The following is a 27,726-nucleotide window of genomic DNA, read 5'->3' on the forward strand; positions in this document are numbered from 1 at the left end:
TTATGAAGTTAATCACTTTAAAAGTCACTGAGTTTAAAAGAACAAATCGAATTAGATCAAAATTGCAGGTCTGTAGTCTGGGAGTTCTTCCAGGAGAGGAACCTTGTCATCTTCATCTCTGCATCCCACAAAGCTTGTCATGACTAGTTTGCATATCTCTCTCTCTCATGAGGTTGAGTTCTGTGAGTCTGGAGCCCATGTTTTTCATTTTAGTTTCTCCTGAGCAGAGCATCTGTTATAAAATACCCTCTCAATAACAGTCTGTTGAATGATCACATCAGTTGTTTTTAGACACTTGTATTTTTTGTTTTAAAAAAGAGAGTGTTCAATTAGATCACAGGTTATTGTTCCCCGTGAATTTGTAGTTACACGTGAAATTAAGTATGTGTTTCAGAGGGCAGTTTAGTGAAATAAAGTCGGACTAGGGGTGTGGTCTGTTGCCAAAGAAATTATAACCAAATGCTTTATTTCCATGCCATATTTTCAACTTCCTAAACGCGCATGCTCTTTAAAGTATTACTTTGTTAGTATTTGAGTTACAGATGTGTTATTGGAGGAGAGAAATAAATTCCCCAACCTATGGAGTCAGACGTGCTGCCAGCTGAGGTGCTTTACCAAGGCTAATCTTGAAGGAACAATAGTTAGCCAGGGCTGCTTTCTAAATTGACTGCTCTTATGACGAGAATTGGCAAAAATGATGACATGACTGTTTCAAGAGAAAATAGCAATAAATCTGTTTTTCTTTTTAAAGCAGTTATTCTAAAAAATTAAAAATGTTTAAAAAAAGGTTATTCTAGTGTGTGGGGGGGTGGGTGTTTTTTGTTCAAGGACAAAAAGAAAAATCACAGGTCCTTTGCCCCTTTAACATAACAGCTACTGAAAGTGAAAGTGTCCATTGGCAAACTAGAATTTCAGAATTTGGCTTCATCCGCATCCATCCTTAACGGGCTAAGCCCAACAAAGAAAATTCACTTTGAGTTTTCAGTTTGGGTGGATTTTTTTTTTTTTTAATAGAAAAGATGGTGGTAAGCACTTACACATTTTAATGGACTGTGGTTTCAGTGGAATGGTGGTGCACAATTTACCCTCTGGTCACATGCGGATCCCTTACTTATCAATGATGCTTTATCATTGTGCGTCCCTGAAACTTGCAAAGTTCTTTAACTTATAATAGTTACTTAATTGTCTCCAGGCCCTTCTAATATGAATACTATTGAGTGAAATAAGAAAACTGAGGCTGAGAAAATTTAAAAGGCTGAGCTATAACTCAGTTGCGACCTTATGACTGAATGATGGAAATTTGTTTCATCATTTCATTTTTCTCCCCCAAAACAATGCTTTTTTGTTCATATTTCAGAAAGTACAGATTTTTTTTTTTAAAATTCCACAGACCCATGGATTTGTGGCCAGACTCTGATTATAATCAACACTAAAGAAAATCCTCCTTCTTACAAACAGAATGTTAATAAAACTAGTAACAAGCATCTGGTTTAACTTGAAAGTGACCACCTGTCAAAATGTGCACCACAAGTCAGTGGTATAGAACACATATGCAATAAAAATCCCACCCATTTTTTTTTTAAAGGGAGTGTTCAGCATTTTCCTTTTTGCGTCCACCTGTAACAACAAATTTTCTTCCGAAAAGGAAGGACTACAACTGCACAAAATCAAGTTAAACTCTTCGGTTATTAAATAGGCCATTAGACTATAGGGTTGAAAGCAGCATACAATGAAGTGAGCAAGGCGATGTTGTGTAGTAAACATTAGCTTCATAAAGTCCCTAAAACACTTAATTAATGAAAACCAAACATGGATAAAACCAATTTACCCTGATTTACAGACTCTCTTCATCTGGAAACAGCTGCTTAATGTTCTTCTTAAAAACACAGCTTGTTTCTTTCAGTATTAACAAGCTATTATTGTGAGTTATGTCTTTCTTTCAGTATATAAATTCACTTAAAGCGAATGCCGAGAAGTTTATAAAATGCCAGTTTAATGTTGTTTTAACATATGCTGCAAGGAATTTTTGAACATTGACAGTTTTGATTCAAGGCATCTCTCTTTGGCTCTCATAAATTTAACTTTTTGCTTTGGAGCTGCCTCGCTTTATAATGTCAGAACAACGGCTTTTCAAAAACTACATCTGTTGGTACAAACACAAGCTGGTAGCATGGATGAGGGTTCAAAGATTGTGAGCTTTGGCATCAGAGCTGGGTGAACTTTCCCTTGGCAGAGCCTGCTGTAAGTGTAGCCCTAATTCCAGAGAATCTTTGAGGGTAAGAATGCTGTCAGGTGGATGAAGGAATTCTTAGTTGTTAAGACTCATCTGCGAAGCTAGAATGAGCTATACATAGAAACACATAAGCTCAGGCCCACCAGCTTCGTGGACTCTCTAGCTTGGACATTCTGAATACAGAAAAATGTCCCTTTGTTCCACTGTCTTTTTTTTTTTTTTTTTAAACACTTTATTTATTCATTTGACAGAGAGAGAGAGAGATCACAAGTAGGCAGAGAGGCCATGGTCGGGGGGGAAGCAGGCTCCCTGAGCAAAGAGCCCGATGCGGGGCTGGATCCCAGGACCCTGAGATCATGACCTGAGCTGAAGGCAGAGGCTTAACCCACTGAGCCACCCAGGCGCCCCAAGTTCCATTCTCTTTTGATTGAGGTTCTTTAAGTTTCCGACTCCCACTTAAAAATAATTTTAAAATGCTGCAACTAGAGAATAAATGGTAGAGGTTAATATGTGGGATTGGGGTGCCTGAGTGGCTCAGTCAGATGAACTTCTTGCTCTTGATTTTGGCTCTGGTCTTGATCTCAGGGTTCTGGGATCAAACCCCGCGTGGGGCTCTGAGCTCAGCACAGAGTCTGCTTGGAGTTCCTGTCTTCTTCTTCCTCTGACCCTGCCCCCATTCATGTATGCATGCTCTCTCTCTCTCTCAATAAATAAATAATTCTTTTAAAAAAGCAGTTAATACATGAGACAATACCTTTTTTTCATAGCGTGTTAACAGCTGGATAAAGAAATTTTTTAAAAGTTGAAATAGCCATTTTCATCATCTCCTTCTTTGTTTCTTCTCTCCACAACCTTCCTGAAATGAGGTTTTCCATCTCTTCTCCATTAAATTTTACCCTGTATCTGACAGTGAAATTTATCAAGTTAAAGGCTTCTTAGAATATGTTATTAAGGTACAATATATGCAAAATTAATTGAAGATGTTTCTGTTATAATTATTTTTTTTAATTCAAGCAATTCTGGAAAAATGGCAAGACATTCAAAAAGTTTAAAATGTTAAAAATCCTTTTCTTCTTGAAGATGAAACAATGGTAAAACTTCAGTAGAGATTGTTGAATAAATGTGTAAGGACATGTTTTATTTTTAGCTTGCATTTTTAATATATTCAGTTTTCATGTAATTTTTATGACTGAACAAAACAGCATTTTCACATTTTTACTTGATATGATGTTCAGATTCAAAAATCTGATTTTCATTAAAAACAGCTGCATATCCTCTATACCTTTAAGTGAATGAAAGGAATCGCTTCTCGGCCTTTTGGCTAAGATCAAGTGTAAGTGAATGAAAGGATAAAAAGAGTTGTGAAATTGTGCCAATAGTGGGACTCTTGAAGGAGCCAGAAACTGATAAACTAATAAGTCTTTCATTTCATATTTGCTAGTGGGTATAAGCTTTTCAAATGCCTTTAAAATAGATGCTCTAACTTCACAACTCCTCGTCTTCTCATACACTTCCTCCAGGCATAGAAATTTATATGGGCTGTTTCTACACTTCTTCCTCTGGAATAAATAGTCCTACTTTCCTTGCAGAACTCAGCACTTGTTCTTTTTCCCCTTCCTGATTCTATCAACGTCCTCTCCCCTCCAGGCTTCCTTAACTCCTTGTCTATCTCATTCATAACATTTGCTTATGGATATTAGTTATTAATGTAACTTGACTAGTAACTTGATTAGTAGGAACTCAAAAAAAATGACTGGAGTGAGTGAAGGTATTAATGAATAGAGAAAGACAAGAATGGAAATTCCTGAGCAATAACACATTACATATCCAACCATAAAAATAGGAACTGTGGAATATAGGAGAAGGATGATGAGAAGTGAAGTTAGACAAATTGGCAGGTCTAGGCCTGTCAGTCCTTTGCTATTTTAAGGAATTTGAATTAATTAAGTAAGCATCTTGGATACTATGGAGTATTTTAAGCAGGAGAGAGAGTTGTCTCACTCTTCATTTTGGAAATCATAACTTACAGGCAATGTGAACTCAGAATTGAAATTGGGTATTAGAAGCAGGGAGATGAATTACAAAATGATGGCATCACAGATAATAGTTGACAAAGACTGAAATAGGGACAGGAGAAATTTTGCGTGGTTTCCTTGTCATGTCTAAAATATGGTTATATGGTTGCGTGGTTTCCTTGTCATGTCTAAAATATTTCTATTTGGTTTCAAAAGATTTTTGCTGTGTTTTTCAGGTTGATCGCCAACCCCAGTTTATTCAGGGCTACCGAGTGATGTATCGTCAGACCTCCGGCCTGCAGGCAACATCAACATGGCAGAATTTAGATGCCAAAGTCCCAACTGAGCGAAGTGCTGTCTTAGTCAACCTGAAAAAGGGGGTGACTTATGAAATTAAAGTTAGACCCTATTTTAATGAGTTCCAAGGAATGGACAGTGAATCTAAAATAATTCGTACTACTGAAGAAGGTCAGTATTCAGATTTCTAACAAAAGCCAACTTAAACCATAATGGAGGCAATTTCTTTCTTTTTTTTAAATTTTATTTTTTTTAATCAAAGAGAGAAGAGAAAGTGAGCATAATCAGGGGAAGTGGGAGGCAGAGGGAGAAGCAGGCTCCCCACTGAGCAAGGAGCCCAATATGGAACTCAATCCCAGGACCCCAGGCTCATGACCCAAGCGGAAGGCAGCTGCTTAACTGGCTGAGCCACCCAGGAGTCCCAAGATAATTTCTGTTGAAGTTCTAGTTTATCATCTACCTTAGAGAAATAGCAAGAGAGAATATAAAAAGTGAATTCAGGAAGTGGCATTTTCTCTTTTTATTCTAGAATCTCATAGAATATGAGAACTTTAAAAAAAAAAAAAAAGACATTCGAGTAAGGGTTTTTTTTTTTTTCTTAAGCAGACATTTGTTCCAAATTTTACCAGTATGCTGGAATTTGATTAAAATATTTTCCCATATTTTTTTTTCTTAACATGGTTGAGTTCATTTGGCTTCATTAAATAAGGATGGGGTTACTGTAAACTCAAGAATGCAGGCTGTTCATTGTCACTTTCCTGTTTTTGATGTAGTAAAGCACAACATTTTCTTTTATAAGCCTCCTTCCCCATGGACTCTGCTTGTCTGACTCATAATTTCTAATCAGAAGGCCACTTGCATATTTGCAATAGCATTCTCATTAGTGACATTTTCTCCCCCTCCCCCATTTGGAAACTTTTTTGCACACAGATACTTTAAAGTCAATTTGTGATGGACATGAAATTAATGTAGTTTTGACCAGTCCCTGTACTAGTGTCTCCTTTCCTAAACTAGAGGCTTATAATAAATGGTATTATCAAAGTACAAAAAGTCAGATACCAAGTATAATAACCCCCTCCTTTTCTGCTTTTCTACTAATTTTATTTACAAAGCTCCTGGAAAACGGCCATTTTTCATAAATCAGTATGAAAGCAATCTTAAGAAAATGTACATAAGTTACTTATGGTACCATAGATGTCCATGTTTGACCAAAGAGCTTTTAAATTGCACATATCTTTAATCAGCATCACAGTGAAAATGTTCTGCCCACACATGTGTACGCTGTGATACGCTGACATGAACAGAAGTACATATCTTTAAAGACATTAATCAACTCCTAGGATATATAAAGAAAAAAATTATTAAAAAACTAATAATAATATCTTCATCCACCATTAAATTCTACTTTATGTTGAAAATGTGTAGTACTAATGACTGGAGTGGGTGTATTTAATATAGAGTGCCATATTTAAAGCACACTTCCAAAAATGTATTTCTGCTGAAGTTAGGCTTTTCCTCTGGATTAGACATCTTTCACCGTTCAGCATGCTTTCCTTTAGAGTTTATGTGGCCCTCTGAAGGTAACAAATGGAGCTCAGCGGGGCTGTGTGTGGGAATGATAAGCAGTGATTTGGGTTCCTTCACATCTGTAGAAGCGGAGCACTGGAATAATTGACCTGCTGGGAAGCAGGCATGGTGTTCTCTCTAAGCCAGCAGCAAGGCAAATGAGAAACCAGTTTTCAAGTGTTATTTTTCAGTGCAATCTACTCAATAACTACAAAACTAGTGAACAGGTGGTTAGTTTTATGTCATCGTGCCGTATTTTGCAGCAATATTATCAGACAGAGGAATGATACAGAGCACAATACTGCTGTATATATCCTCTATCTCAGTGCCGTATGGGCATACCTCAATGACAAATTTATGAAACATGGGAGACTTAATTGATAGGCTTTTAAAATATCCTTTACCATTCAATTGTACACATGTTCAAAGGATTAAACTGTATAGAGTTATGAAAGCATTGAATCTTTCGCATAAAAATCCTTTAATACCACAAATTCTTTGAATTTTGTTTCAACTATTATTTCATTTTGTTTTTCCTACTCAGAGATTTAAGGAGAATTGATAAATTTTTCTATAAAATTAGTATTTTTCAGCTCTCAGAGAGACTGGAGAGCAGATGCTGCAGTCTAAAATCAGAAATTTTTTCTCACTCATCTTTTCTCAGTGTGATTATAATTAGTTATAGGAGAAACCATAAAGGATGGGAACTGTAGGAAATTAAAATCTATCCATTTCACACTCGACCCAACATGAACTGTTTTCATTTGTAACTTCAGAGTTTCTTTCCCATCAATATAAAATAAGTTTTAAATCTTAAATTATGAGTCAATGTATAAGTCAATTATTTTTCCCAATACGAAAAAAAGGTATTTTTTTCTTATGTTGGTGAAATTTATTGCTGTGTTTCTGTTTTTATGTATTAAACACAAAACAAAACCAAAAAAGAAGATTATTAGTGGCACCACTCAGAGATAATGGTTGATGAAATTTTGGAATACATTCTCTCAAAATATTTTTTTATAAAGATTTTACTTATTTATTTGACAGAGATCACAAGTAAGCAGAGAGGCAGGCAGAGAGAGAAGGGGGGAAGCAGACTCCCTGCTGAGCAGAGAGCCCAGAGCCCAATGCGGGGCTCGATCCCAGGACCCTGAGATCATGACCTGAGGTGAAGGTAGAGGCTTAACCCACTGAGCCACCCAGGAGCCCCACTCTCAGAATATTTTTGATACGAGTGTTTTTTTTTAGTAAGAGATCCTGCTTATTCTCACATGGATCAAAGCTCTAGAACCAGACATACCTAGGTTGAAATTCTGCCTTGATGTTTCACTTGGATAATTCTCATACAGTTGTCTTCGCTTTCCTTTTCTGTAAAACTGAGATAAGAATTGTTTTTACTTCTTGAGGTTAGTGTGATCATCAAATATGATGCTTAACTCAGTGCGAGGCATATAGAAAACACTCATCAGAATGTTAGCTGTTGGGGCGCCTGGGTGGCTCAGTGGGTTAAGCCGCTGCCTTTGGCTCAGGTCATGATCTCAGGGTCCTGGGATCGAGTCCCGCATCGGGCTCTCTGCTCAGCAAGAAGCCTGCTTCCCTCTCTCTCTCTCTGCCTGCCTCTCTGTCTACTTGTGATCTCTCTCTGTCAAATAAATAAATAAAATCTTTAAAAAAAAAAAAAAAGAATGTTAGCTGTTAAATTTATTAGCAAAGCTGTTGTGTTTGCATTAGACCTATCCATTATATTTAAAGGGCAATTTTTGGAAAAAAAACTGTCACTGTTGAATACTACGTGCAAATTAGGAGTTACTGGAAACCAGACCTCTTGCTTCTTGTCTTCATATCCATATTCTATAAGCAATATTAATGCACATCAAGACTTACAGTTGGTGTTTATCCTAATTGCTTCCTTTGCAGCCCCAAGTGCCCCTCCACAATCTGTCACTGTGCTGACAGTAGGAAGCCACAATAGCACAAGTATTAGTGTTTCCTGGGATCCTCCTCCTCCAGATCATCAGAATGGAATCATCCAAGAATACAAGGTAGGACCTGGGTGAAGAAGGAGGGCTCACAGAAGGGCTTCCCAGAGGTCTCAGTGTCACATGCATGAAGCTCATCTCCAGAAGCCCTCTTGTTGAGTCTGAGTGTAAAGTAATTTTTCTATCTTTGTGTGACAGGTAGAGAAACAAATGCATAGGGGATTGGGACCTAACTCCAAGACACAGATAACAAAAACTCACTTGGACAAGTAAACCAGAACAGTGGAGTGTTTTTGTTTTGTTTTGTTTTGTTTGGGGAGGGGGGTTGTAGAGCATGATTCCAGAACCTCAGAGAGTTAGAGAGATTGGGTACAGAGTAGGTGGTGAAGCTCTCATCCTAAAAGTCCTGTGTCATTATTATTAAATTTCTGCGTAAGGGGCCTTAGCAGGGGTATTTTTAAACTGTGGTCTCATAAAAAGATGCTTCCAAGGTTTAGAGGGTTGGGGTGGGGATAGGAGGGTAGACAGCACCAACTCCCACTCTTAAGTCCCTTTTGGTCAATTTATTGAGGTTTTGTAAAATATTTCACTTGAAAAAGGGAGCCATTATAAAAACAAATTATGAAAAAACTTATAAATGTAGTTTATTATCTCATTTTTCTAATGATAATTTTGTTGCTGTTTAGAAGCTATAGATCCATTGTTTTCCTGCCATCGTTTGATGTTTAAGAGACAAAAGATGTCTAACTTTGGGAAATAAGACTCTGACTAGTGACTAGTGATGTGATTAGAACACATACGATAGTAAAACACCTCATTAAACCTTATAAAAATTCAAAACTATGATTTTGCTATTAATAAATGTATATGGGATTCTAACAATTAACATGTTGTATATATCTATTAGAATAGAAAACTAGACACCCCATCTCACCCAAAAAGTTTAGAGTTGATATGTAAAATGAAGCTGAATAATTGTAGTGAAAGCATTGCTTGTTGAGTTCTGTTATTTCTAAGAAAAAATAAAATTCAAAATAGAATTTTCTTAAATTAATGAATGATTAGCTTACTGATACCATGAACACAAGCACTTACTCTAAAATTATCCCCATCACTTTATAAAGAAACGTGTAAGAAATATAAGAATCACAATTACTTATAAATATATATGCATACATATAAATTTTACAAGGATTAGGGTACAATGGTAAAGAATGATCTATTCTGGGGGCGCCTGGGTGGCTCAGTGGGTTAAGCCACTGCCTTCGGCTCAGGTCATGATCTCAGGGTCCTGGGATCGAGTCCCGCATCGGGCTCTCTGCTCAGCAGGGAGCCTGCTTCCTTCTCTCTCTCTCTGCCTGCCTCTCTGTCTGCTTGTGATCTCTGTCTGTCGAATGGATAAATAAAATCTTTAAAAAAAAAAAAAGAATGATCTATTCTGGTATGTATGTTTTAATGAGGTTAGGATTTTACCTTTGTATCATTTGGAACTAAATATCTTAAACTTCCATTTACTGATATACCGATATTGATTATAACATGGTATTTTTTGTTATAAGTTGTAAGCTTTCTCACTACTATGAGAGTGCCTTATTTTGGTAACAAAGTGTATATTTTAGTTAGGCCTAAATATTCCTACATTAGTAACAAAGATATCATTGTGTAAATAAAAGAAATATATAGGAATTACTTTAAATAAAAAGTTCCAGGAATTTGCCTGTTTCAAAAACAAACCATGTGTATTTTCACTTATGTATCTCCATGTAGATTATGAAATACTGTAGATTATGAATGCAAATATGTATACACAGTATGATTCTTTTTATAATGCATTTGACAGTAACAGATCTCCGTATCCCAGGACAAAGTATGCTTTAAAGTATGATTCTTACTTAGAGTAAAAGTCTGGATTCTTTCACATTGGTTTTCAAAGACTATCTACCACTCTGTTCTCATGAATGTGTCTGTGTATATGTCCATATGTTTTGATCAATATTGAGATTTATTACTGTCAATGTAAATATTGGCCTTAATTTCATCTCAGTCAATACTTATAACTTAGGTCAATTAATCTTGTTAACTACTTCTGGGTAAGTTAATAGTTTCTTAAATAGAATATAAATTACTTAGATGTGCACCTATATCCATTGGATATTACAACTAATAATCACCATATTTTAATAGATTACATGCATAATAAACCTTGATAAATAAATTAAGCAGAGAAGTTTATGTGTTTTAATCCATACCCAAATACTGTTGGCGACCAAGGAACACTTTCCAGAAGTGTTTAAGGAATCACTGCATTATAAGCATTCAGTGTTGGTTGTAAGATATAAAGGAACATGGCGTGGTTTTAGCTTCTCTTACTGTTCTTCCTTTAATACACACACATACAACACACATGTAGATAAATAAATTGCAAATATTAGCCTTTAGAAAATGTCATTTACAAGTACTTCTATAAGCCAAGAGAATAGATCGGTCGCTACTAAAAAAATAGGTCATCAATTTGACAGAAAGGATAATTTTATATTCTTTTTGTTTCTCGCTTTACATTTCTATAGATCTGGTGCTTGGGGAATGAAACACGATTCCATATCAACAAAACTGTGGATGCAGCCATTCGATCTGTAATAATCGGTGGATTGTTCCCAGGTATCCAGTACCGGGTAGAGGTTGCCGCTAGCACGAGTGCAGGGGTTGGAGTAAAAAGTGAGCCGCAGCCAATAATCATTGGTGAGTACATCTCTGTGGCCTGTTATCAGTTAGCCAACTGGTAAAACGGTAGATGATGTTTTTAATCTGTATCCCAACAGTAGATCTGCAGCAATGAGAAGAGGGTGCACTCATCCCATAGGCAAATAGGTTGACTGACTAGGGTTTCTTCTAAAAATAGTTAGCAATTTCTTGTGCTCTTAAGTTTCCCAGAAACTTCTTCAAATTATAATCACTGAGGGTTTAAAGGCTGAAAGTCAGATGGAAAATAATTTTTAATCAATAATTTCACTAACAATTTTTTTGTTTTTTTGTTTTTTAAGATTTTTTATTCATTTATTTGTCAGAGAGGAGCGAGAGTGAGCACAGGTAGACAGTGGCAGGCAGAGGCAGAGGCAGAGGGAGAAGCAGGCTCCCTGCCAAGCAAGGAGCCCGATGTGGGACTCGATCCCAGGACGCTGGGATCATGACCTGAGCTGAAGGCAGCTGCTTAACCAACTAAGCCACCCAGGCGTCCCAACAATTTTGATGTCATTGAAATATAATAGGAAATGAGACAGTTACTGAAGAAAGTGCATTGTGTTTCAAATCCTCTAAGCAAGAAAGATGTCAAAATTTAACCAGAAACAGGCCAAAAGGAACTTTGTAATCCAAATATATTATCCCAAATAAGAAATCCGTATTAAATGCACTATCATCATCACAGACAATTTTTCCCTATTAGCATTGATTATGTTTGCCTGTTCTTGAAATATATGTAAATGGAATCACACAGAATATAAAACCTTGTGTCTGGCTTCTTTCACTAAACAATGTTTTTGAGATTTACCCGTGTATGTATCATGCAATTCATACGTTTTTGTTTCTGAGCAGTGTTCAATTGCACGAATATATCTTATTTTGTTTCTCTGCTTTTCTCTTGAGGGTATGGACATTCCTGTGTAAGTCTTTTTGAGGACATATGTTTTTATTTCCTTTGGAGAGATACCTGGAGGTGGAATTTTTACGTAATAGGATTGACATAGTTTATAAGAAACTGTAAAGACTTTCATATTATTGTATAATTTTATACTTTCACTAGCAAAGAATATGACTTGCATTTTTTCTACACCATCACCAACATTTGATGTTACCCATCCACAATTTTTGTCATGCCAATGAGTATGAAAGTGTACCTCACTATTGTTTTTACTTCAGTTTTCTTTGATGACTAATGATGTTGAACAACATTACATGTGTTTTATTGGTCATTCACATATTTTCTTTTGTACCATTTCCAAGTCTTTGCCTTTTCAAAATGTGTTGTTTCTCTCTTGTTACTAGATAGGAGAACCGATACATTCTGGATACAAACTCTTTGTCATATAGTTTTTCTTTTCTTTTTTTTTTTTAAAGATTTTATTTATTTATTAGAGAGAGAGAGCGAGCACAGGCAGACAGAGAGGCAGGCAGAGGCAGAGAATGAAGCAGGCTTCCTGCCGAGCAAGGAGCCCGATGCGGGACTCGATCCCAGGTTGCTGGGATCATGACCTGAGCCGAAGGCAGCCGCTCAACCAGCTGAGCCACCCAGGCGTCCCTGTCATATAGTTTTTCATTGCAAATATTTTTTCCTCATCTATGGATTCCCTATTTTTTTTTATTAATAGTGTCTTTTGATTAGTGAATTTTTAAATTTTAGTGAACTACAGTGTACCACATTTTTCTTTTATGTTTAGTGATTTCTAAGAAATTGTGTCCTATCTGTAGATAGCAAAGATATTTCCTTAGATTTTCTTCTAGCAGCCTTATAATTTTAGCTCTTATGCTTATGTCTATAACTCATCTTAACGTTATTGCATGCGCTTTGAGAGTTGAGGCTTATTTATTTTCCTAAGTATTTCAGCACATGTTTTCTTAAATTTTTCCCTATTTTATTTTTGTAAGTATATTTTTTAAATTCTTTAACCACTTATTCTGTACTATATGTAAACTTACTTTTATATATTACCCTTTCATCTTATGTCCTTCCTCACCTCACTTATTTATTTTAATAATTGTGGCATATTTTTTCAGGGTGTATTCAAACAATATTCTGTCTCCTTTCTTCCTATATGTGTTAATATGGTAAAATCTATTGAATCATTTCAAAAGTTAATAAATCTTTCATTCCTGGGATAAATCTCACTTGGTCAAAATACATTATGTTTTCTACAGATATTATTGCATCCAATTTGCTAACATCTGCTAAAGAAGTTTGCATCTACGTTCATGAGGGATAGTGATCAATAGTTTTCTTCTAATGTCTTCGTCAGGTTTTAGAATCAGGATGGCTAGCTTTATAAAAGGGGTTGGAAATATCCTATTCTCGGCTGCAGTCTAAGAGTTTTTGTGGGCCTTTTGTGGGCCTTTTATTTTCTTCCTTAAATTCTTTCTAGAATTGGTTATAATATCTGTGCCTAGAGTTTTCTTTGTATATTCTCTTTGTATTTATGAATTTGCATTTATTTAGAATTGTTATTATTCCTGTTCTGGTTGTATTAAATGGATTTTTGGTTTTACCATCAGTGAATTTGTCTAACTTATCTAAGTTCTTGAATTTGTTATATGCTTAATTGCATTATCTCCTTATTTATAATCCACTTTAATTGTAATGTTGCAGGATGTGTAGTTATGTCTTCTCTTTTGTTTTTTTAAAAGATTTTAGGGGTACCCGGGCGGCTTAGTGGGTTAAAGCCTCTACCTTCGGCTCAGGTCATGATCCCAGGGTCCTGGGATCGAGCCCCACTTCAGGCTCTCTGCTCGGCGGGGAGCCTTCTTCCCCCTCTCTCTCTCTGCCTGCCTCTCTGTCTACTTGTGATCTCCATCAAATAAATAAAATCTTAAAAAAAAATAAAATAAAAGATTTTATTTATTTATTTATTTAAGAGAGAGGGAGGACACAAGAAGGGAGGAAGGGCAGAGAGAGAGGGAGAAACAGACTTCTGCTGAGCAGGGAATCTGATGTGGTTCTCCATCCTAGGACCCTGAGATCCTGACCTTAGCCAAAGGCAGACACTTAACCAACGGAGCCACCCAGGTGCCCCTCATCTCTTTTTATTCTTATGCTGAGAATTCATGTTCTCTCTCTCTTTTTCTTCTTCCTCCCTTTGTTTTGCAAACCCCCAACCATCCCTTTAATTTCAAGCAGCCTTGATAAAGATTAATCAATGTTTTTAATCTTTTCAAAGTATAAACTTTTGGGGTGCCTGGGTGGCTCAGTGGGTTAAGCCTCTGCCTTCAGCTCAGGTCATGATCTCAGGGTCCTGGGATGGACCCCCGCATCGGGCTTTCTGCTCAGCAGGGAGCCTACTTCCCCCCCCTCTCTCTCTGCCTGCCTCTCTGCCTACTTGTGATCTCTGTCAAATAAATAAATAAATGAAATCTTTTTTAAAAAAGTATAAACTTTTGGCTTTGCTAGTTTTATTTATTTGTTTTCTAATTAATTAATTTCTGCATTTTTTCTTCTACTTACTTTTTGTTGCTTCTTAAGATGGAAATTTATACCAGTGATTTGGACCTTTCTAATACAGATACTTTAAGTTATAAATTTCTTACTAAGCACATCTTCAGCTGAATCTTACACATTTTGAGGTATTGTGTTTCCATTTACCACGATGTTGAAAATACTTTTCACTCTTTTCGTTCTCTTTGCAGAGGTTGTTTAGCAGTGTATTGTTACATTTCCAGATATTTTGGAATTTCACAAATAACCTTTTCTTTCTGATTTGTAATTTAATTCCACTGTGGTTAGAAAATGTACATTGTATGAATTTAGCCTTTTAAATATGGAGAATTATTTTATGGCTTAACATTTGGTCTTAGGGAATGTTTCTTGTGCCTTTGAAAAATATGTGCATTTTTCTGTTCTGGAGTGGAATGTTCCATAAATGTCATGTTAAATTAGTTGGTAGTATCATTCAGGTCTTTACTGATTTTCTGCCTGTTTACTCTTTCAATAAATAAAAAAGGAGTCTGGAAATTTATTACAATTAAAGATTTTTGTATTTCTTCTTTCTGTCTATAGGTTTTTATTTCATTTATTTTACTACTTGTTTTAAGTGACTACATCTTAGAATTGTTACATCTTATTAGGGAGCTTACCCTTTATCGTTATGGAATGCCCCGCTTTATTATCTAGTAAGATTCTTTGTCCTAAAATGTACTTTGTCTAATATTAGTATAGCTACATTATATTAAAAGTGTTTACATAGTTTGTGTTTTGTTTCTATCCTTTTACAGAGATATTGTACATTTCTACTATTTATAGTACATATTAAGTCTCTTTTAAAGTCAATATGATAATCTTTGCCTTTTTATTGGAATGTTTAGACCATTAACTTCAATGTAATTAGTGATGCATTTGGGCTTAGAATTACCATCTTGCTATTTATTTTCTATCTGAATTTGTTCCTATTCTCTTAGTTTCTTCTTGTTGAATTAAGTCACTTTCTGTATTCTATTTTATATCCACTATTAGATTGTTAGGTTTAAGGTTCTTTTTTAAATAATGGTTACTCTAGGATTTACCTAGCAAGACCTTAAAAAAATATAATTCCATTTTCATTCCTCTCAGTATTTTTGCTCTTGTTATAGTTTTACTCTTATATAGTAAACACCAATATACAAACTAAAGTAGTATTATTATTTGCTTTGCTTTAAACCATTAGTTATCTTTATCTTTTAAGTAAATTAAAACTAAGAAAAAATTTTATGTTATTATTTTTATCAGATATTCTGTTCTAAAAATTCAGTTTCCTCAGTCTCCCTGAGTTCCTCTATCTCTTTAATACAGGAATTTTGTTTAGCCACATTTGGGTTCCCCTTCAGTGCATCACATTTTAGTATTAGCATTATCTTCAGATCAAATATGAAGATAGTAAAATCTCCCTTTTTTTTACTTCCCCTTTCTCACAATCCTGCCCTTTTGTTTTACATACTTTGCCAATTTTTCTACTTATTTATGGGAGGATTATGTGTCCCATACCTGTTATTTCTTTATGGGCAGAAATAGAAGTATCCAGTGAATTATTAATTTTATATAATATACTTTTCTGTTCTAGAATTTCCATTTGTTTTCTTTTACATGTTCCATTTATTCTAATAGCTACTTTAAAGTCCTTTTCTCCTCATTTCAACGTCCATGTCATCTCATGGTCTGTTTCTATTGATTACCTTTTCTCTTAACCTTTGGTTGTCTCTTACTATTTTTTTCCTTCTTTCTTCTTTTTTGCTTTTGTTATTTTGTTTCTTTTTGCATGCTTAGTAGTTTTTTACTGCATACTCTACATTGCAGATGCATACCATAAAATTTAGTGATCTTCTAAAGAACGTTGGGTCTTGTTTTAAAGAGAGTTATGTAACTAGCTGATCATCTTGATTTTTCGGGGGCTTGGATTTTACCTTTGTTAGTACGGGACTGTTTATGTTTTGACCTTTTTCTCAGAGCAAAATCTCAGTTTGACCTTTACTTCCAAGTCATGGCCCTTAAGAGGCTTCAGTGAAAAGCCAAATATGTTGATCTTGTTTTCCAACTTGATGAAATTCAAGGTTTAAACACAATTTTCTCTACAGTGAACATCAGCTGAAAAGTCTGTTCAGCCTTTTCAGCCTTCTGGTTTTTGATATTCACCAGATTCTTGGAATCTTCATTCTGCAGGTACTCTTAAGAGTTCATCTTATGAGTAAGGGGGAGTTCATACAAAGATTTGGAAATATTACTTTCGTGTGGCTCTTGAACATGGCTTCCCAATGAAAATTTTCAGTCACTCTGTCATCTGAGAACTGTATCCTCTGACACCTCATAGCAATATGAAGTTTTCAATTTGGGTTCTAGCTGCCTAGCACTGTATGGTTTGAAATCTTTAAAGGGAAAAGAAAACCTCATAAGTTCAGATTTCCCCTAGTGCATTTCCCTTCTTTCAAGAGACTTATATCTTCAGTACTTCCTGCTTTTGTTTATTAGTATCTTTAATATATTTTTAAATGTTCTTCCTAGAGTTTGCATATTTTAAGGATATTTACCCAGAGTTTGACACAATAGAATGTGCCAGTCCCATTTCTTTCTGTTTGTTTTTTGAAATGATGCACATAGAGCACACTGCCAATTTCTGGGAAATTGTTTCTTTTTACAAAATATTTATTGTATATGAAGAGATTTAACATTCAGCCATACTGTTGATTTTTAAATATTCTCCAAGTTTTTCTTTTATATATTAAAAATGTTAAGGAGAAAAAGTTATAGTGTTAACTTTCCTTTAAATTGCCTTCCCTTTCTTAATTAGTCATACAGACTGAATTAATTTCTTAACCTGAGGGGAACCTACACTCTTGCCCTTCTGAGATTTTCTAAAATAAATTGGAATAAGAGAGAAATACAGGTACACCCAAAAGGATTTAACATACACACACACACACACACACACACACACACACACAGATACATACACACACACACACACACACACATTTTATGCTACTTAAAAGTAAGCCCTTTTTACTTCTCTTACTTTTTCCCTTAAATGTTTATGAGACATATTTAAAGGGCACCGTTTTCTATTCCTGCATAAGCAAACAAAGCTTTGTGGGTTTTTGGGTTTTTTTTTAACTGTCTATAGCAGTTGGGATATTTCTAACCCAGATTGTCAAGTATCTATATTTTTCTTTACTGTATTTTCTATCATTTTTATTAGAAGTGTAATTCTCAAGCAAGGGGAAGTTTTTGGTTTTTTGTGGGTTTTTTTGTTTTGTTTTGTTTTGTTTTATAGAGACTGTATGTATTGTTCACAATATTGGGGGGATTTATTGCACTTGGAGGCAAGTAAAACATTACAATAATACCATTTAACCAAGCTCATCTCATGTCAATTAAGAATAAAACAACTGTGTAGTAACTTAAAAAAAGGAAAACTGATTTAGTGTGTTTTAAATCAAATAGAAATTTTTGTTTAAGTTTCTATTAATTTAAAAAGACTAAGAGTTTTTAAATGTATAATTATTTCTTTATTTTTTAGCATATTATACAACTCTTTCCAAATTTTCCGTGAAGTAAAAAATAATCTAATAAATGATATTTCTGTCTCCTATTTGTGTAGCTAGAATGTGCAGTATTCAAGATGTGATCAAATAGAATTGTACAACTTGGAATAAATGCATGCTCACACACATGCACACACACATGCAACACACACACACAAGCACAACTCAACAGAGAAAATGCTGTTTATACTCAAGAGATTTATTTCTTTTTAATATCTACTGTTGTACTGAAGAAGCCTTTAAGTGTTTCTTTAATTACTCCTGCACATCTACCTTAACATCTTGTCTGATAACATTATCTACACAACTATTATTCCTTAGTTGAAAAGTGATTTAGTGATGGCTAATCTTTTTCTGTTTCAATTTGTGCTTTCTCTATTGTCTGTTTAGTACTAGAAACAGCACTCGAAGTGACTCAAGCTCTACCTCATTTCCCCTTTGCTTTAATTAAATCATGTATTGGCATTTGATGTAATTTATGGCTGATAATTTTAGATTTGTCTTATGCCAGACTATGTACTGTTTCATCTATTCCTTCTCAGTTTTATTTTCATTCCAGAAAGTTCCATTAAGGGAATATTAAATAAAATATCATATAAATATAATAAATGGCCATACACTGGTTTAAAAGCATTATTGTTCTTTTGTCTGTATTTTCCACTGGTAAGATAATTTAACATCAAAGTGTCCATAGTTCTCCTATACCATTTTACTTACACACACAGAAATTCAACCACATACATTTACATAAGTAAGCATCAAAGATTATGCCATATACCAAATTTACTTTGCTTTATAATTTTCAGCAATCTTGCTTAATAATATAGCTATTGTTTCTTTAATCATTTGGCCACTTAATGCTTACCTTACATAGTTGGTAATAATATGTGGAACAGCTGCAAACTTTCACAGTAATAGATACAATCGAATCTGATGTGTCTAATTAATTTTTAGTCCAACAAATTAGTTTTGTTCTTCATTACTCTCCAATGGGAGGAAGACATTACATTTCATTATATTTTTTGTCTGCAAGAACAATGGAGCGTTACAGGTCACACACATTCCTTGTCTATGCTCTAATTAGTCTAACTGACAACATTGTTTCAAATATACCAGCAGCGTAAGAAATAGTAATACACCTTTGGTAACATAAATACTGCAGTACATAAAACATATTTTATCAACACAAATGAAGGACAAGTTTTCTTTTCTCCTTGTTTAATAATGTTTATTTTCTTTTTGGTAACGCTTAGTAGCTATAAAAATCAGCAGGTATGGGGTGCCTGGGTGGCTCAGTGGGTTAAGCCTCTGCCTTCGGCTCTGGTGGTGATCCCAGGGTCCTGGGATCGAGCCCCGCATCAGGCTCTCTGCTCAGCGGGGAGCCTGCTTCCTCCTCTCTCTCTCTCTCTCTGCCTGCCTTTCTGCCTACTTGTGATCTGTCTCTGCCAAATAAATAAATAAAATCTTAAAAAAAAATCAGCAGGTATGTGTATGTCTCATATTGAAAATATGAGTTCATTTTAAATATATTTTTGGCTAAGTTTATGTATATAATAACTAAGGACAGATAGATTGGGAAGATTAAGCAGGTTATTACATAAGTGAATCTGGGTTTTACATTTGGAATTTAACACGAGACATTTCAGAAATGGAATATAAGTATGTATAAGAAAAATGCTAACAGCTATAACAAAAAAGCCTATATACTGATTGGCTTAACAAAATAAAAGTTTCTTTTTCCTTATTCATAGTCCCATCTGATATAGATTAGCAGAATGGAGGTTAGGGTTTCTCCTCCACACAGTCATTTAGGGAACTTCGATCCTTCCAATCAATAGCTCTGGATTCTCTTACAGGGGTCAGAATGCTCCAAAGACCCCTTCTTTCTATTTAACATTAGCAAAGAGGGAGAATGTCAAGTATTGTCACAGTAGTGTGTGGGTCAGGTCTGCAGGCGGTATGCATAACATGCCTATGCAGTATTGTAACAGTCACTTTGCTGCATTTAAGTACAAGTGAGTCTAGGCTATGTTGGCTAAATTTCTGACCTGGAAGAAAGGAGAAACTGGCAAACAAGTCATCTGTGGTTTTTAAGACTCTCACATCTAGGCAATTTATAACTTACATCCCTGAAGGTCCTTGAGTGGCTCTTAAAGTAACCCTTACCCATTCTTGGGTCATAATTTGGAGTCATAAACTACTATGTCCTTATCAGCCTCTTTACATACATCATCTTAACTAATACTTCCAAATATTTGAAATGGTGCTGTTGCCAACTAACAGAAACAGGTACTTGAAAAGATTAAGTCCCTTACCTAAGGTTATTGCTTATTTAAGTTGGTAAGTGGAAGAGATGATATCCAAACAGGAAACTTCAAAGACCATGTTCTTTCTACTATGTTGTAATGCCATAATAACTAAAATAATGAACATCATACATGTGGTGTGATACGCTGAAATTTGCCACTTATATTTTGATTTCAATTTATTTTTCAAGTCTTTGATTTGTAACTAATAGGATATGATATTGACACTGCAAATCATTTAATTTCCAGTGTTTAAATATCTTAATCTTTTAAATACACACCTAAATCCTTGCTTTTCAGTGATACTACAATTCCATAAGCTTTAACCTATTTTAAAATGTGGATTACGATTTTCTTAATTATCTCTGAAAGGTCTAAACTGCCAAAATCATGACTATTTCTAGAGTAATATTAGTCCAGATTTAAATATTTATTTTAGTAACATAGATCTTAGAATTAGTATTAAAGTTGTCTTTTTTATTCAACTTTCAAGCAGATTTTCAAATTAGTTTAGTTTTAATGTACCTTTTTGTATATACATATATATAAATTATAGATACTGGTCTCTATGAAGTAAATAATTGTCATTGGTTTATATAGTAGTTTTAATACATCCCCAAAAATTAAAGGGTATTTGATCAAAATAAGATCATTGTTAGACTATTAAGGACAATATTAAATGACATATTTTTAAGCCATGAATAATTGAATTGATGCAGTGCTACAGAGGAAAGACAATTTGCAAATTTTATGCATTTTGCAGTTGCTTTTTTTTTATTTTAATGAGACTACATTAAAACATACTTTACCTAACTAAAGAAAAGTTGCTGTTATTTTGTACCCTAGCACTTATTTTAGTACTTATTTATAAGGCAATAAATCAAGAAGCAGTTCTGAATCTATTCATAGTAAACCAAAACATAAGGGAGCCATGTTCTTAATCACAATTTAGGCTCATAATTTGATTCTTCTTCTGAAACTTATGAAATATACTTTTCAATAATTGTGACATGCTCAGAGCACAAATATTACCTGCCTTCGTAGGAATTTTCTAATTTTCTGTGTCTTTGGCATACCATGTTGTATTCCTGTGCTTACCATCATAATAATGTTTACTAAAACTACTATTTCTTCCACAGGGGGACGTAATGAAGTTGTCATTACTGAAAACAATAACAGTATTACTGAGCAAATCACTGATGTTGTGAAGCAGCCAGCCTTTATAGCTGGTATTGGTGGTGCCTGCTGGGTAATTTTGATGGGTTTTAGCATCTGGTTGTATTGGCGAAGAAAGAAGAGAAAGGGACTCAGTAACTATGCTGGTAAGAGACTATTTCTAGCTAAGAAAAGCTCCTGTTTTTAGGAATGTGATGAAATGAAAGAGAGGGAATGGGACTGAATAATGAGTAAGTGAATGAACGAACGAATGAATGGATGTTTTGTCTTGTTTTAAACACCTGCTCTATAAAACGCAAGTATAAACGTGCTTTAATGTATTTCTTTTCACCATATCGCATTATGACTATAAGGCAAGCTTTTTGCTGTATCTCCAATGAAGCATAACAAGACCGCACACAGATAAGTGTGTGACCATTTTTTCTCAACTAGTTCTTCAAAACACACACATGTGTGCGTGCACACACACACACTCACACACACAGACTGCATGCCATGAACCCATTATCTAAGAGGTGGATTTAGGCAAGATCATTTCTAACATGCTCAGGAAGAAAATATTTGAAATATAGCTTTTAGTATTTCAAGATGTAGATTACAATAGGAACTGTCCCAGATGGCAAATAAAAACAAGGAAAAAAAATCTCATCAGAATTAATAAGACTGATGAAGCATGAATTAAGTGATTTACTAGTCTAGTCTATCTATTTCAGGGTGACCAATCAGTCTTTTAGAAAGGAGAAAAAGGAGAAGGAAAAGAAGCAGAAGAAGGAAAAGGAGAGCCTAGATGTCCTAGCTATTTGCAAAAATGTTTTCTTCTTAGAATCTGTGATAGAATTTCAAGGATGTCAAAAACTGTGACCCTCAAAACATTTCCGAGGCAGAGAGGGAGACAGGAGAGGGGGTAGAATTATCAAGTCGATGATTTAAAGAATGAACTCAGTATTGAAGCTATGTTCAATAGCAACTTTAATTGCAATTCATTTTAAGTGTTTCTTCTAACAATGACAATCATAAAAATACGTTGTCTCACAATATTTCACACTTTCTAAAATTTACAAGGGAACAATTTTAATTTCACATCATCCTACAAACACTTCAGAATTTTTTGACACAGTTTATTCAATCTTCTATCTTCAGTTTTAACTTTAAGTTTAAATGTTTATAAATGTCTTAATAACTGATTCTGATAGAAGTCTTATAGTTTATTAAGCTTATAAGCTGCTCTAGCCTTTAGGCTTCTTAGCCACTGATAATGTCTAAATAGTGCAAAATAGAAGGGGAAAGCACCCACTTGGTTCTCTTGCTTGTGATTTGACAGCATTTACATATAATCTTTCTATTATAGCATTGCAGCTAATGTCCATATCTTGTGAAAATTAAGGTGATTATTAACCATTAGAGTAAATTTCCATGACTAGAGAAAGCAGGACAGTGCATCCATTGAAAAAGGGATTCCATGCTTTGTGACTTGCAGTCATTCTGCCTTTCTCATGTCTCACTGATTGCTGGTGACTTCTTCCTTGGGCTGTGTCATTTGACTGCTGTATCCCCACATCATTGAGGGGTTCTTTCCAGCAAGAGATGCTAGGCAGTAACTAGTGTCAGAGTTTTAAACATTCATGATACTTTAACGTACCTTCTTGGTCTGCAGTCCACTGATCTACCTTCATTCCTTGTAGGCATTGTCATCAACCCATCTGTTAAATCAATCGCCATGTTACAGTTCATCTCTGTGACATACGTATGAATCATGTAAATCATAGGGAAGAACTAATTTAATTCATTGTCTAGTTAGTGTTTATCCCTTTTCTTGATTTCAGTGAAAATAATAGAAGATTGACTGCTCTAGTTTCAATGCAGAGTTCTAGGATATCCATATTTGAGGTGTTGCATTTTTATCTTCCACACTCATGTGCTCACTCCTATAAATAACATAGTTCGCCTAACTAGTAGGTTTGTGCTTTTAGTAAAATTATGTCAGACAGATTTCTTTTTTCTTTTTCTTTTCCTTTTTTTTTTTTTCTAATGGCAGTTTTTGCAAAACCTATGCATTTAATTTGAAAATATCTATTGGTCTTTGAGCTTGACAAGTATAGTACATTTCCTATTATCATTTCTCATCATGATTGATATCCATCTGCTTGTAGAGAAACTCCTAACTCAGAAGGTGCTATGCCCTTCAGATATTTTGGAGTAAGGCCAAACCAGAGAGCAGCCTTTCAAAACCTTTATACTTAATTGATAGATGGCTGACTCTCAGAATGGATTCACCTTCAACTAGTAATTTGCCTTCTAGCAACTGCTGTTCTCTTCTAGGTGAGAAGCAAATGAAAATCCAAACCATAGGTACCTAGCATTGCATATCTGCCTTGGTAAACTTTTTTACACATTTCCCTCCATATATATCCTATCCTCCACCTGTTAAAATGTTCATGTTCTTGTCCTTATACAACCTTTTAAAAAGGGGATTTTTAAATATGAAGGATTAGTGGAGTATATATCATCGCTTCAAATTTCTGATATTTTATGCATTAGCTAATGATCTATTTAAGAGCACAGAGATTTCATACAGGGCTATTTTTTTCTTTCTTTGAAATGTGTTGTAAAAATTATAGAGAATATACTCTATTTGTACTGGTTCTGTTTATATTTTGGTTATCATAACAATTCTGTGGGAATCTTATAAATTTTATAAGCATGGAGACAATGTGATTTTACTCACAAAGTAAAAAGACTAATATTTTCACTTTTTCACTGCATGGTAATGTCTCTTTGGTGTCCAGACTTTATCGTTAATTCATCAGAGCATTGGTAGTTTTTTTTCCTAAATAAACAAAAAATCTACTTTGGGATAAATATTTAGATTAATTTTATAACGTAAGATACTTCATTTATTTCAAACCCCAATTTTGCTCTTAGATTATACTTAGTATATATATGAAATTTACATATATTAAGATATACATATATATCTGATGCAATTCACATATATATATCTATATGTAGATATATATATATGCATTTTAATAAAGCTTGGCTCTAAGTAGAATTGACTTGACTCTACTTGACTCTAAGTAGAATTATAAAGCAGGTAAAATTTGATTTCAGCACTCCCTTTTTCCTACTTCATTCCAAATCTCTTCTTAACCACTAGAGGTAGAACAGGGAAGATTTTAACTAGTGGGAAGATATGTAAATATATTTCAGGGTAGAAATTCTAAGTCTCAGCAAGATGCCTTCCACTCACTCTGTGCAGGAAAACTCACTGACTTTTATTACAGCTAGTCTTTGGCTCTCTGTCATGTGGATAATTATATTTGAATGTCTAGAAGGAAGAAAAAAGGTGCTACTAGGTATTGATATTTTTCTTATATATCAGAGAATTTAAACATATTTATCATAAGACACTAGTGGAATGACACCTTACATTATAAAAACAACTATCAAGAATCAAATGCAAACTTACATATTTAAGTGATCTGTGCGGGGTACCTGGGTGCCTCAGTTGGTTAAGCATCTGCCTTTGGCTCGGGTCATGATCCCAGGGTCCTGGGATAGAGCCCATGTTGGGCTTCCTTCTCAGTGCAGAGTCTGTTTTTACCTCTCTCTCTCCCCCTCTCCCCGGCACGTGCTCTCTCTTTTGCTTGCTCTCTCATAAATAAATAAAATCTTGGAAAAAATGATCTGAAAGGAGAATTTGGCTTGAACCTATTTTGCTTCTTTACACAGCAGATAGTGGAGATTTCCCCAGGGCAATGTTACACATGAATTTCTTATTCAATTTTTTTTTCCTCTTTATTTTTTATTTAAATTCTTCAGGCACAATCACGTGCCACATCTTTGCACATGGTACAAAGAAGGGCAGCTGTGACAAAAAAAGGAATCCTTATATCTCATATTCTGGGTGAAATGATTTTATACTTTCATTGAGCATCATACAATGTTATTTATCTTCTTCTCCACTGAGCACTAACAGTCTTCTTGTCACCGCATGTGAGGTTCCTGGCTGCTTGAATAATTCAACACCCGAGTTGTAGCATCAAATGAATGGTAAAAAGATTTGGGCAGGAGATACAGAGACCATTAGGTGATTTTTGAATCTAGAGTAAATGTTTGATCACATGTGTTAACAGTGTTTGTGAATAGATAAATGAATAACATAAGTATGGGTAAAAATTATGGAGCTCTCATGAGGATTCTATGTAGCTATATTATATAGATAATATGCATGTTCATGTATATCCATTTTATAATCCTCACAAAGGTTACGTGACTCTTTTCAAACTTACGTTGTTCACTTTGTTATTCACAATTTTTCATTTGTCAACTTTGTAATGAAAGTGTATATATATATTTTTTTTTCACTTGTAAAGGGGTGAGTGATAGTTTATGAGTATTACCTTTGAGAATAACAGATTCTGTGAAACTCAGTAAATATAAAGTTTAATGAGTGAGCAAATTATGAAGTGCTAAACACTTCTTGTATAGGCTTTAAAAACCATTGGTGAAATAGAAATTATTTGACAAAACTATCCAAAGACAGCTAAAAGATTTGATGGAATTTTTATACTCTGATTATCTGGGCTGTGTTAATGCTTATTAAAAGAGGATTAATCTACATTCATTTTTGAGAAATAGCTTATCAGGAAAGGAAAGGAGGCTTGGCTAGCAACATTAAAGTTTCCATTTGGAGTAGGAAAATGTGGCCTTTTAGAGATAGGCACTGTGAAAGCTTCCTTACCTCAAAATGTCAATTTACCACACCACTGTATTTCCCTTCCCCCTCAGTTCTAGCAGGCATGAGATTAGAATTAATCCTGTCAGATAATAGTAGAGGTACATTCTGTATGATGTAACTTGCAAAATCTCTTTACTTCATATCCTTTATAAATATTGCAATAAATTCAAAATATTTAATGCCATTCTTAAACACTTCAGGTTGTGGTATCTGTAGAACTTTTTAGATACGTTAGCACTATCCAGTGAGTTTTCAGTAAAAACTTCTGTATGTTGTGCCCTGAAAGTTCTTTACTTTAGATACTAGCAGGGACTCCTTCCTAGTAAAGATTCACACTTCTTTCAAACTTATCTCTGTTAAGCACAAAGTTATTACACTGTGATTATAAAAATCATGACTAGAGCAAAATTGTCCAACAACCTCTCCTTCCATCCCTCTTGCTTTTAAATTCAAGGAAGTTCAACATTTCTTTGAAATGAAAGCTACCTCAAACAGCTTTCAATTTGCTGTGGAATTTATTTTATTTTATTTTATTTCTACACAAAAAGAAAGACTGAAAGAAAGAGGAAGGAAGGATAGAAGGAAGGGAAGGAGGAAAGAGGGGAGGGAAGAAAAATGCTCATCAAAACACCATATGTGACTTCTATTTTACTCATTCTAATTGCTTGTCCTTATTTCTTGTCTACTTTTCGTCTTGTGGTCTAATATGACCCAGTTACTTTTGGTCTACTTTTCAAAATGGAACAAATCTGTTTGGAGCATGGAATAAAAGGGAAACTTGAATATTCACCCTTTTTCCCCTTGTTTTCCGAAGACAATGAATCAATCTTACTACGATAAGAGTTGTTTTTTGTTTGATTAGTTTTGGTTTTTAGGTTTTCTTTTGTCATGGAAGCATACAAAATGGAGAATTTTCATGTATACCAAATTCTGTCTATGGACCATTTTAAGTTGATCATGTATTTACATAATGTACTGTTCATTTTTGCCTCTGTACAGTTGGTATGTAGAGGTACAAAGATAAGTGTCATTATGGAATATTTTGCCAAAAGCAGTCTAGAAAGGTTTGAAAACAGATTTTAATGATGATTGTAACACAGAGAGAAACTGGATATGTCATAGGTGCTTTGAAATTTAAAAGCATTTTACTCATAGTAGTAATTCTTAGTTGGCAAATATGACCCTTAGCATAGTGTCCATATTCTAACATGTCTATAAATTAATCCTGATTGTATTTTCCCAGTTTTCTATTGTGTTAAAATGCACGTAACATAAAATGTACTATCCTATTTTCAGATGTACAGATTGGTGTCATTAAATACATTCAAAATGTTGTGCTATCATCACCACCACCCATCTCCAGAACTCTTCTCATCTTCTAAATTGAAATTGTATACCCTGTAAACAATAACACCCATCTCCCCACTTCTCCAACCCCTAGCAACCACCGTTCTACTCTCTGTCTCTATGATTTTGACCACTCCATCTACCTCATATTGGTGGAATCCTATAGTACTTGCCTTTTATGACTGACATATCACTTAGCATGATATCCTCAAGTTTAGCGTATGTCAGAATTCTCTTCTTTCATATAGCTGTATTGTATGTATACACAACATTTTTCTTGTCCATTCATCCATTT

General features: G+C 34.6%; 1 protein-coding gene across 1 annotated transcript in view; it reads left to right on the forward strand.

Annotated features, from left to right (window-relative positions):
• ROBO2 (roundabout guidance receptor 2) overlaps window positions 1-27,726 on the forward strand; it is a 1,319,482-nt gene that overhangs the window by 1,232,192 nt on the left and 59,564 nt on the right. The window contains 4 exon segments of the mRNA XM_047722052.1: window positions 4,485-4,716; window positions 8,029-8,153; window positions 10,658-10,829; window positions 21,307-21,489. Of these exon segments, the coding sequence (XP_047578008.1) occupies window positions 4,485-4,716; window positions 8,029-8,153; window positions 10,658-10,829; window positions 21,307-21,489 (712 nt within the window).

This window comes from Lutra lutra, chromosome 1 (genome assembly GCF_902655055.1).
Source record: "Lutra lutra chromosome 1, mLutLut1.2, whole genome shotgun sequence".
NCBI lineage: Eukaryota > Metazoa > Chordata > Mammalia > Carnivora > Mustelidae > Lutra > Lutra lutra.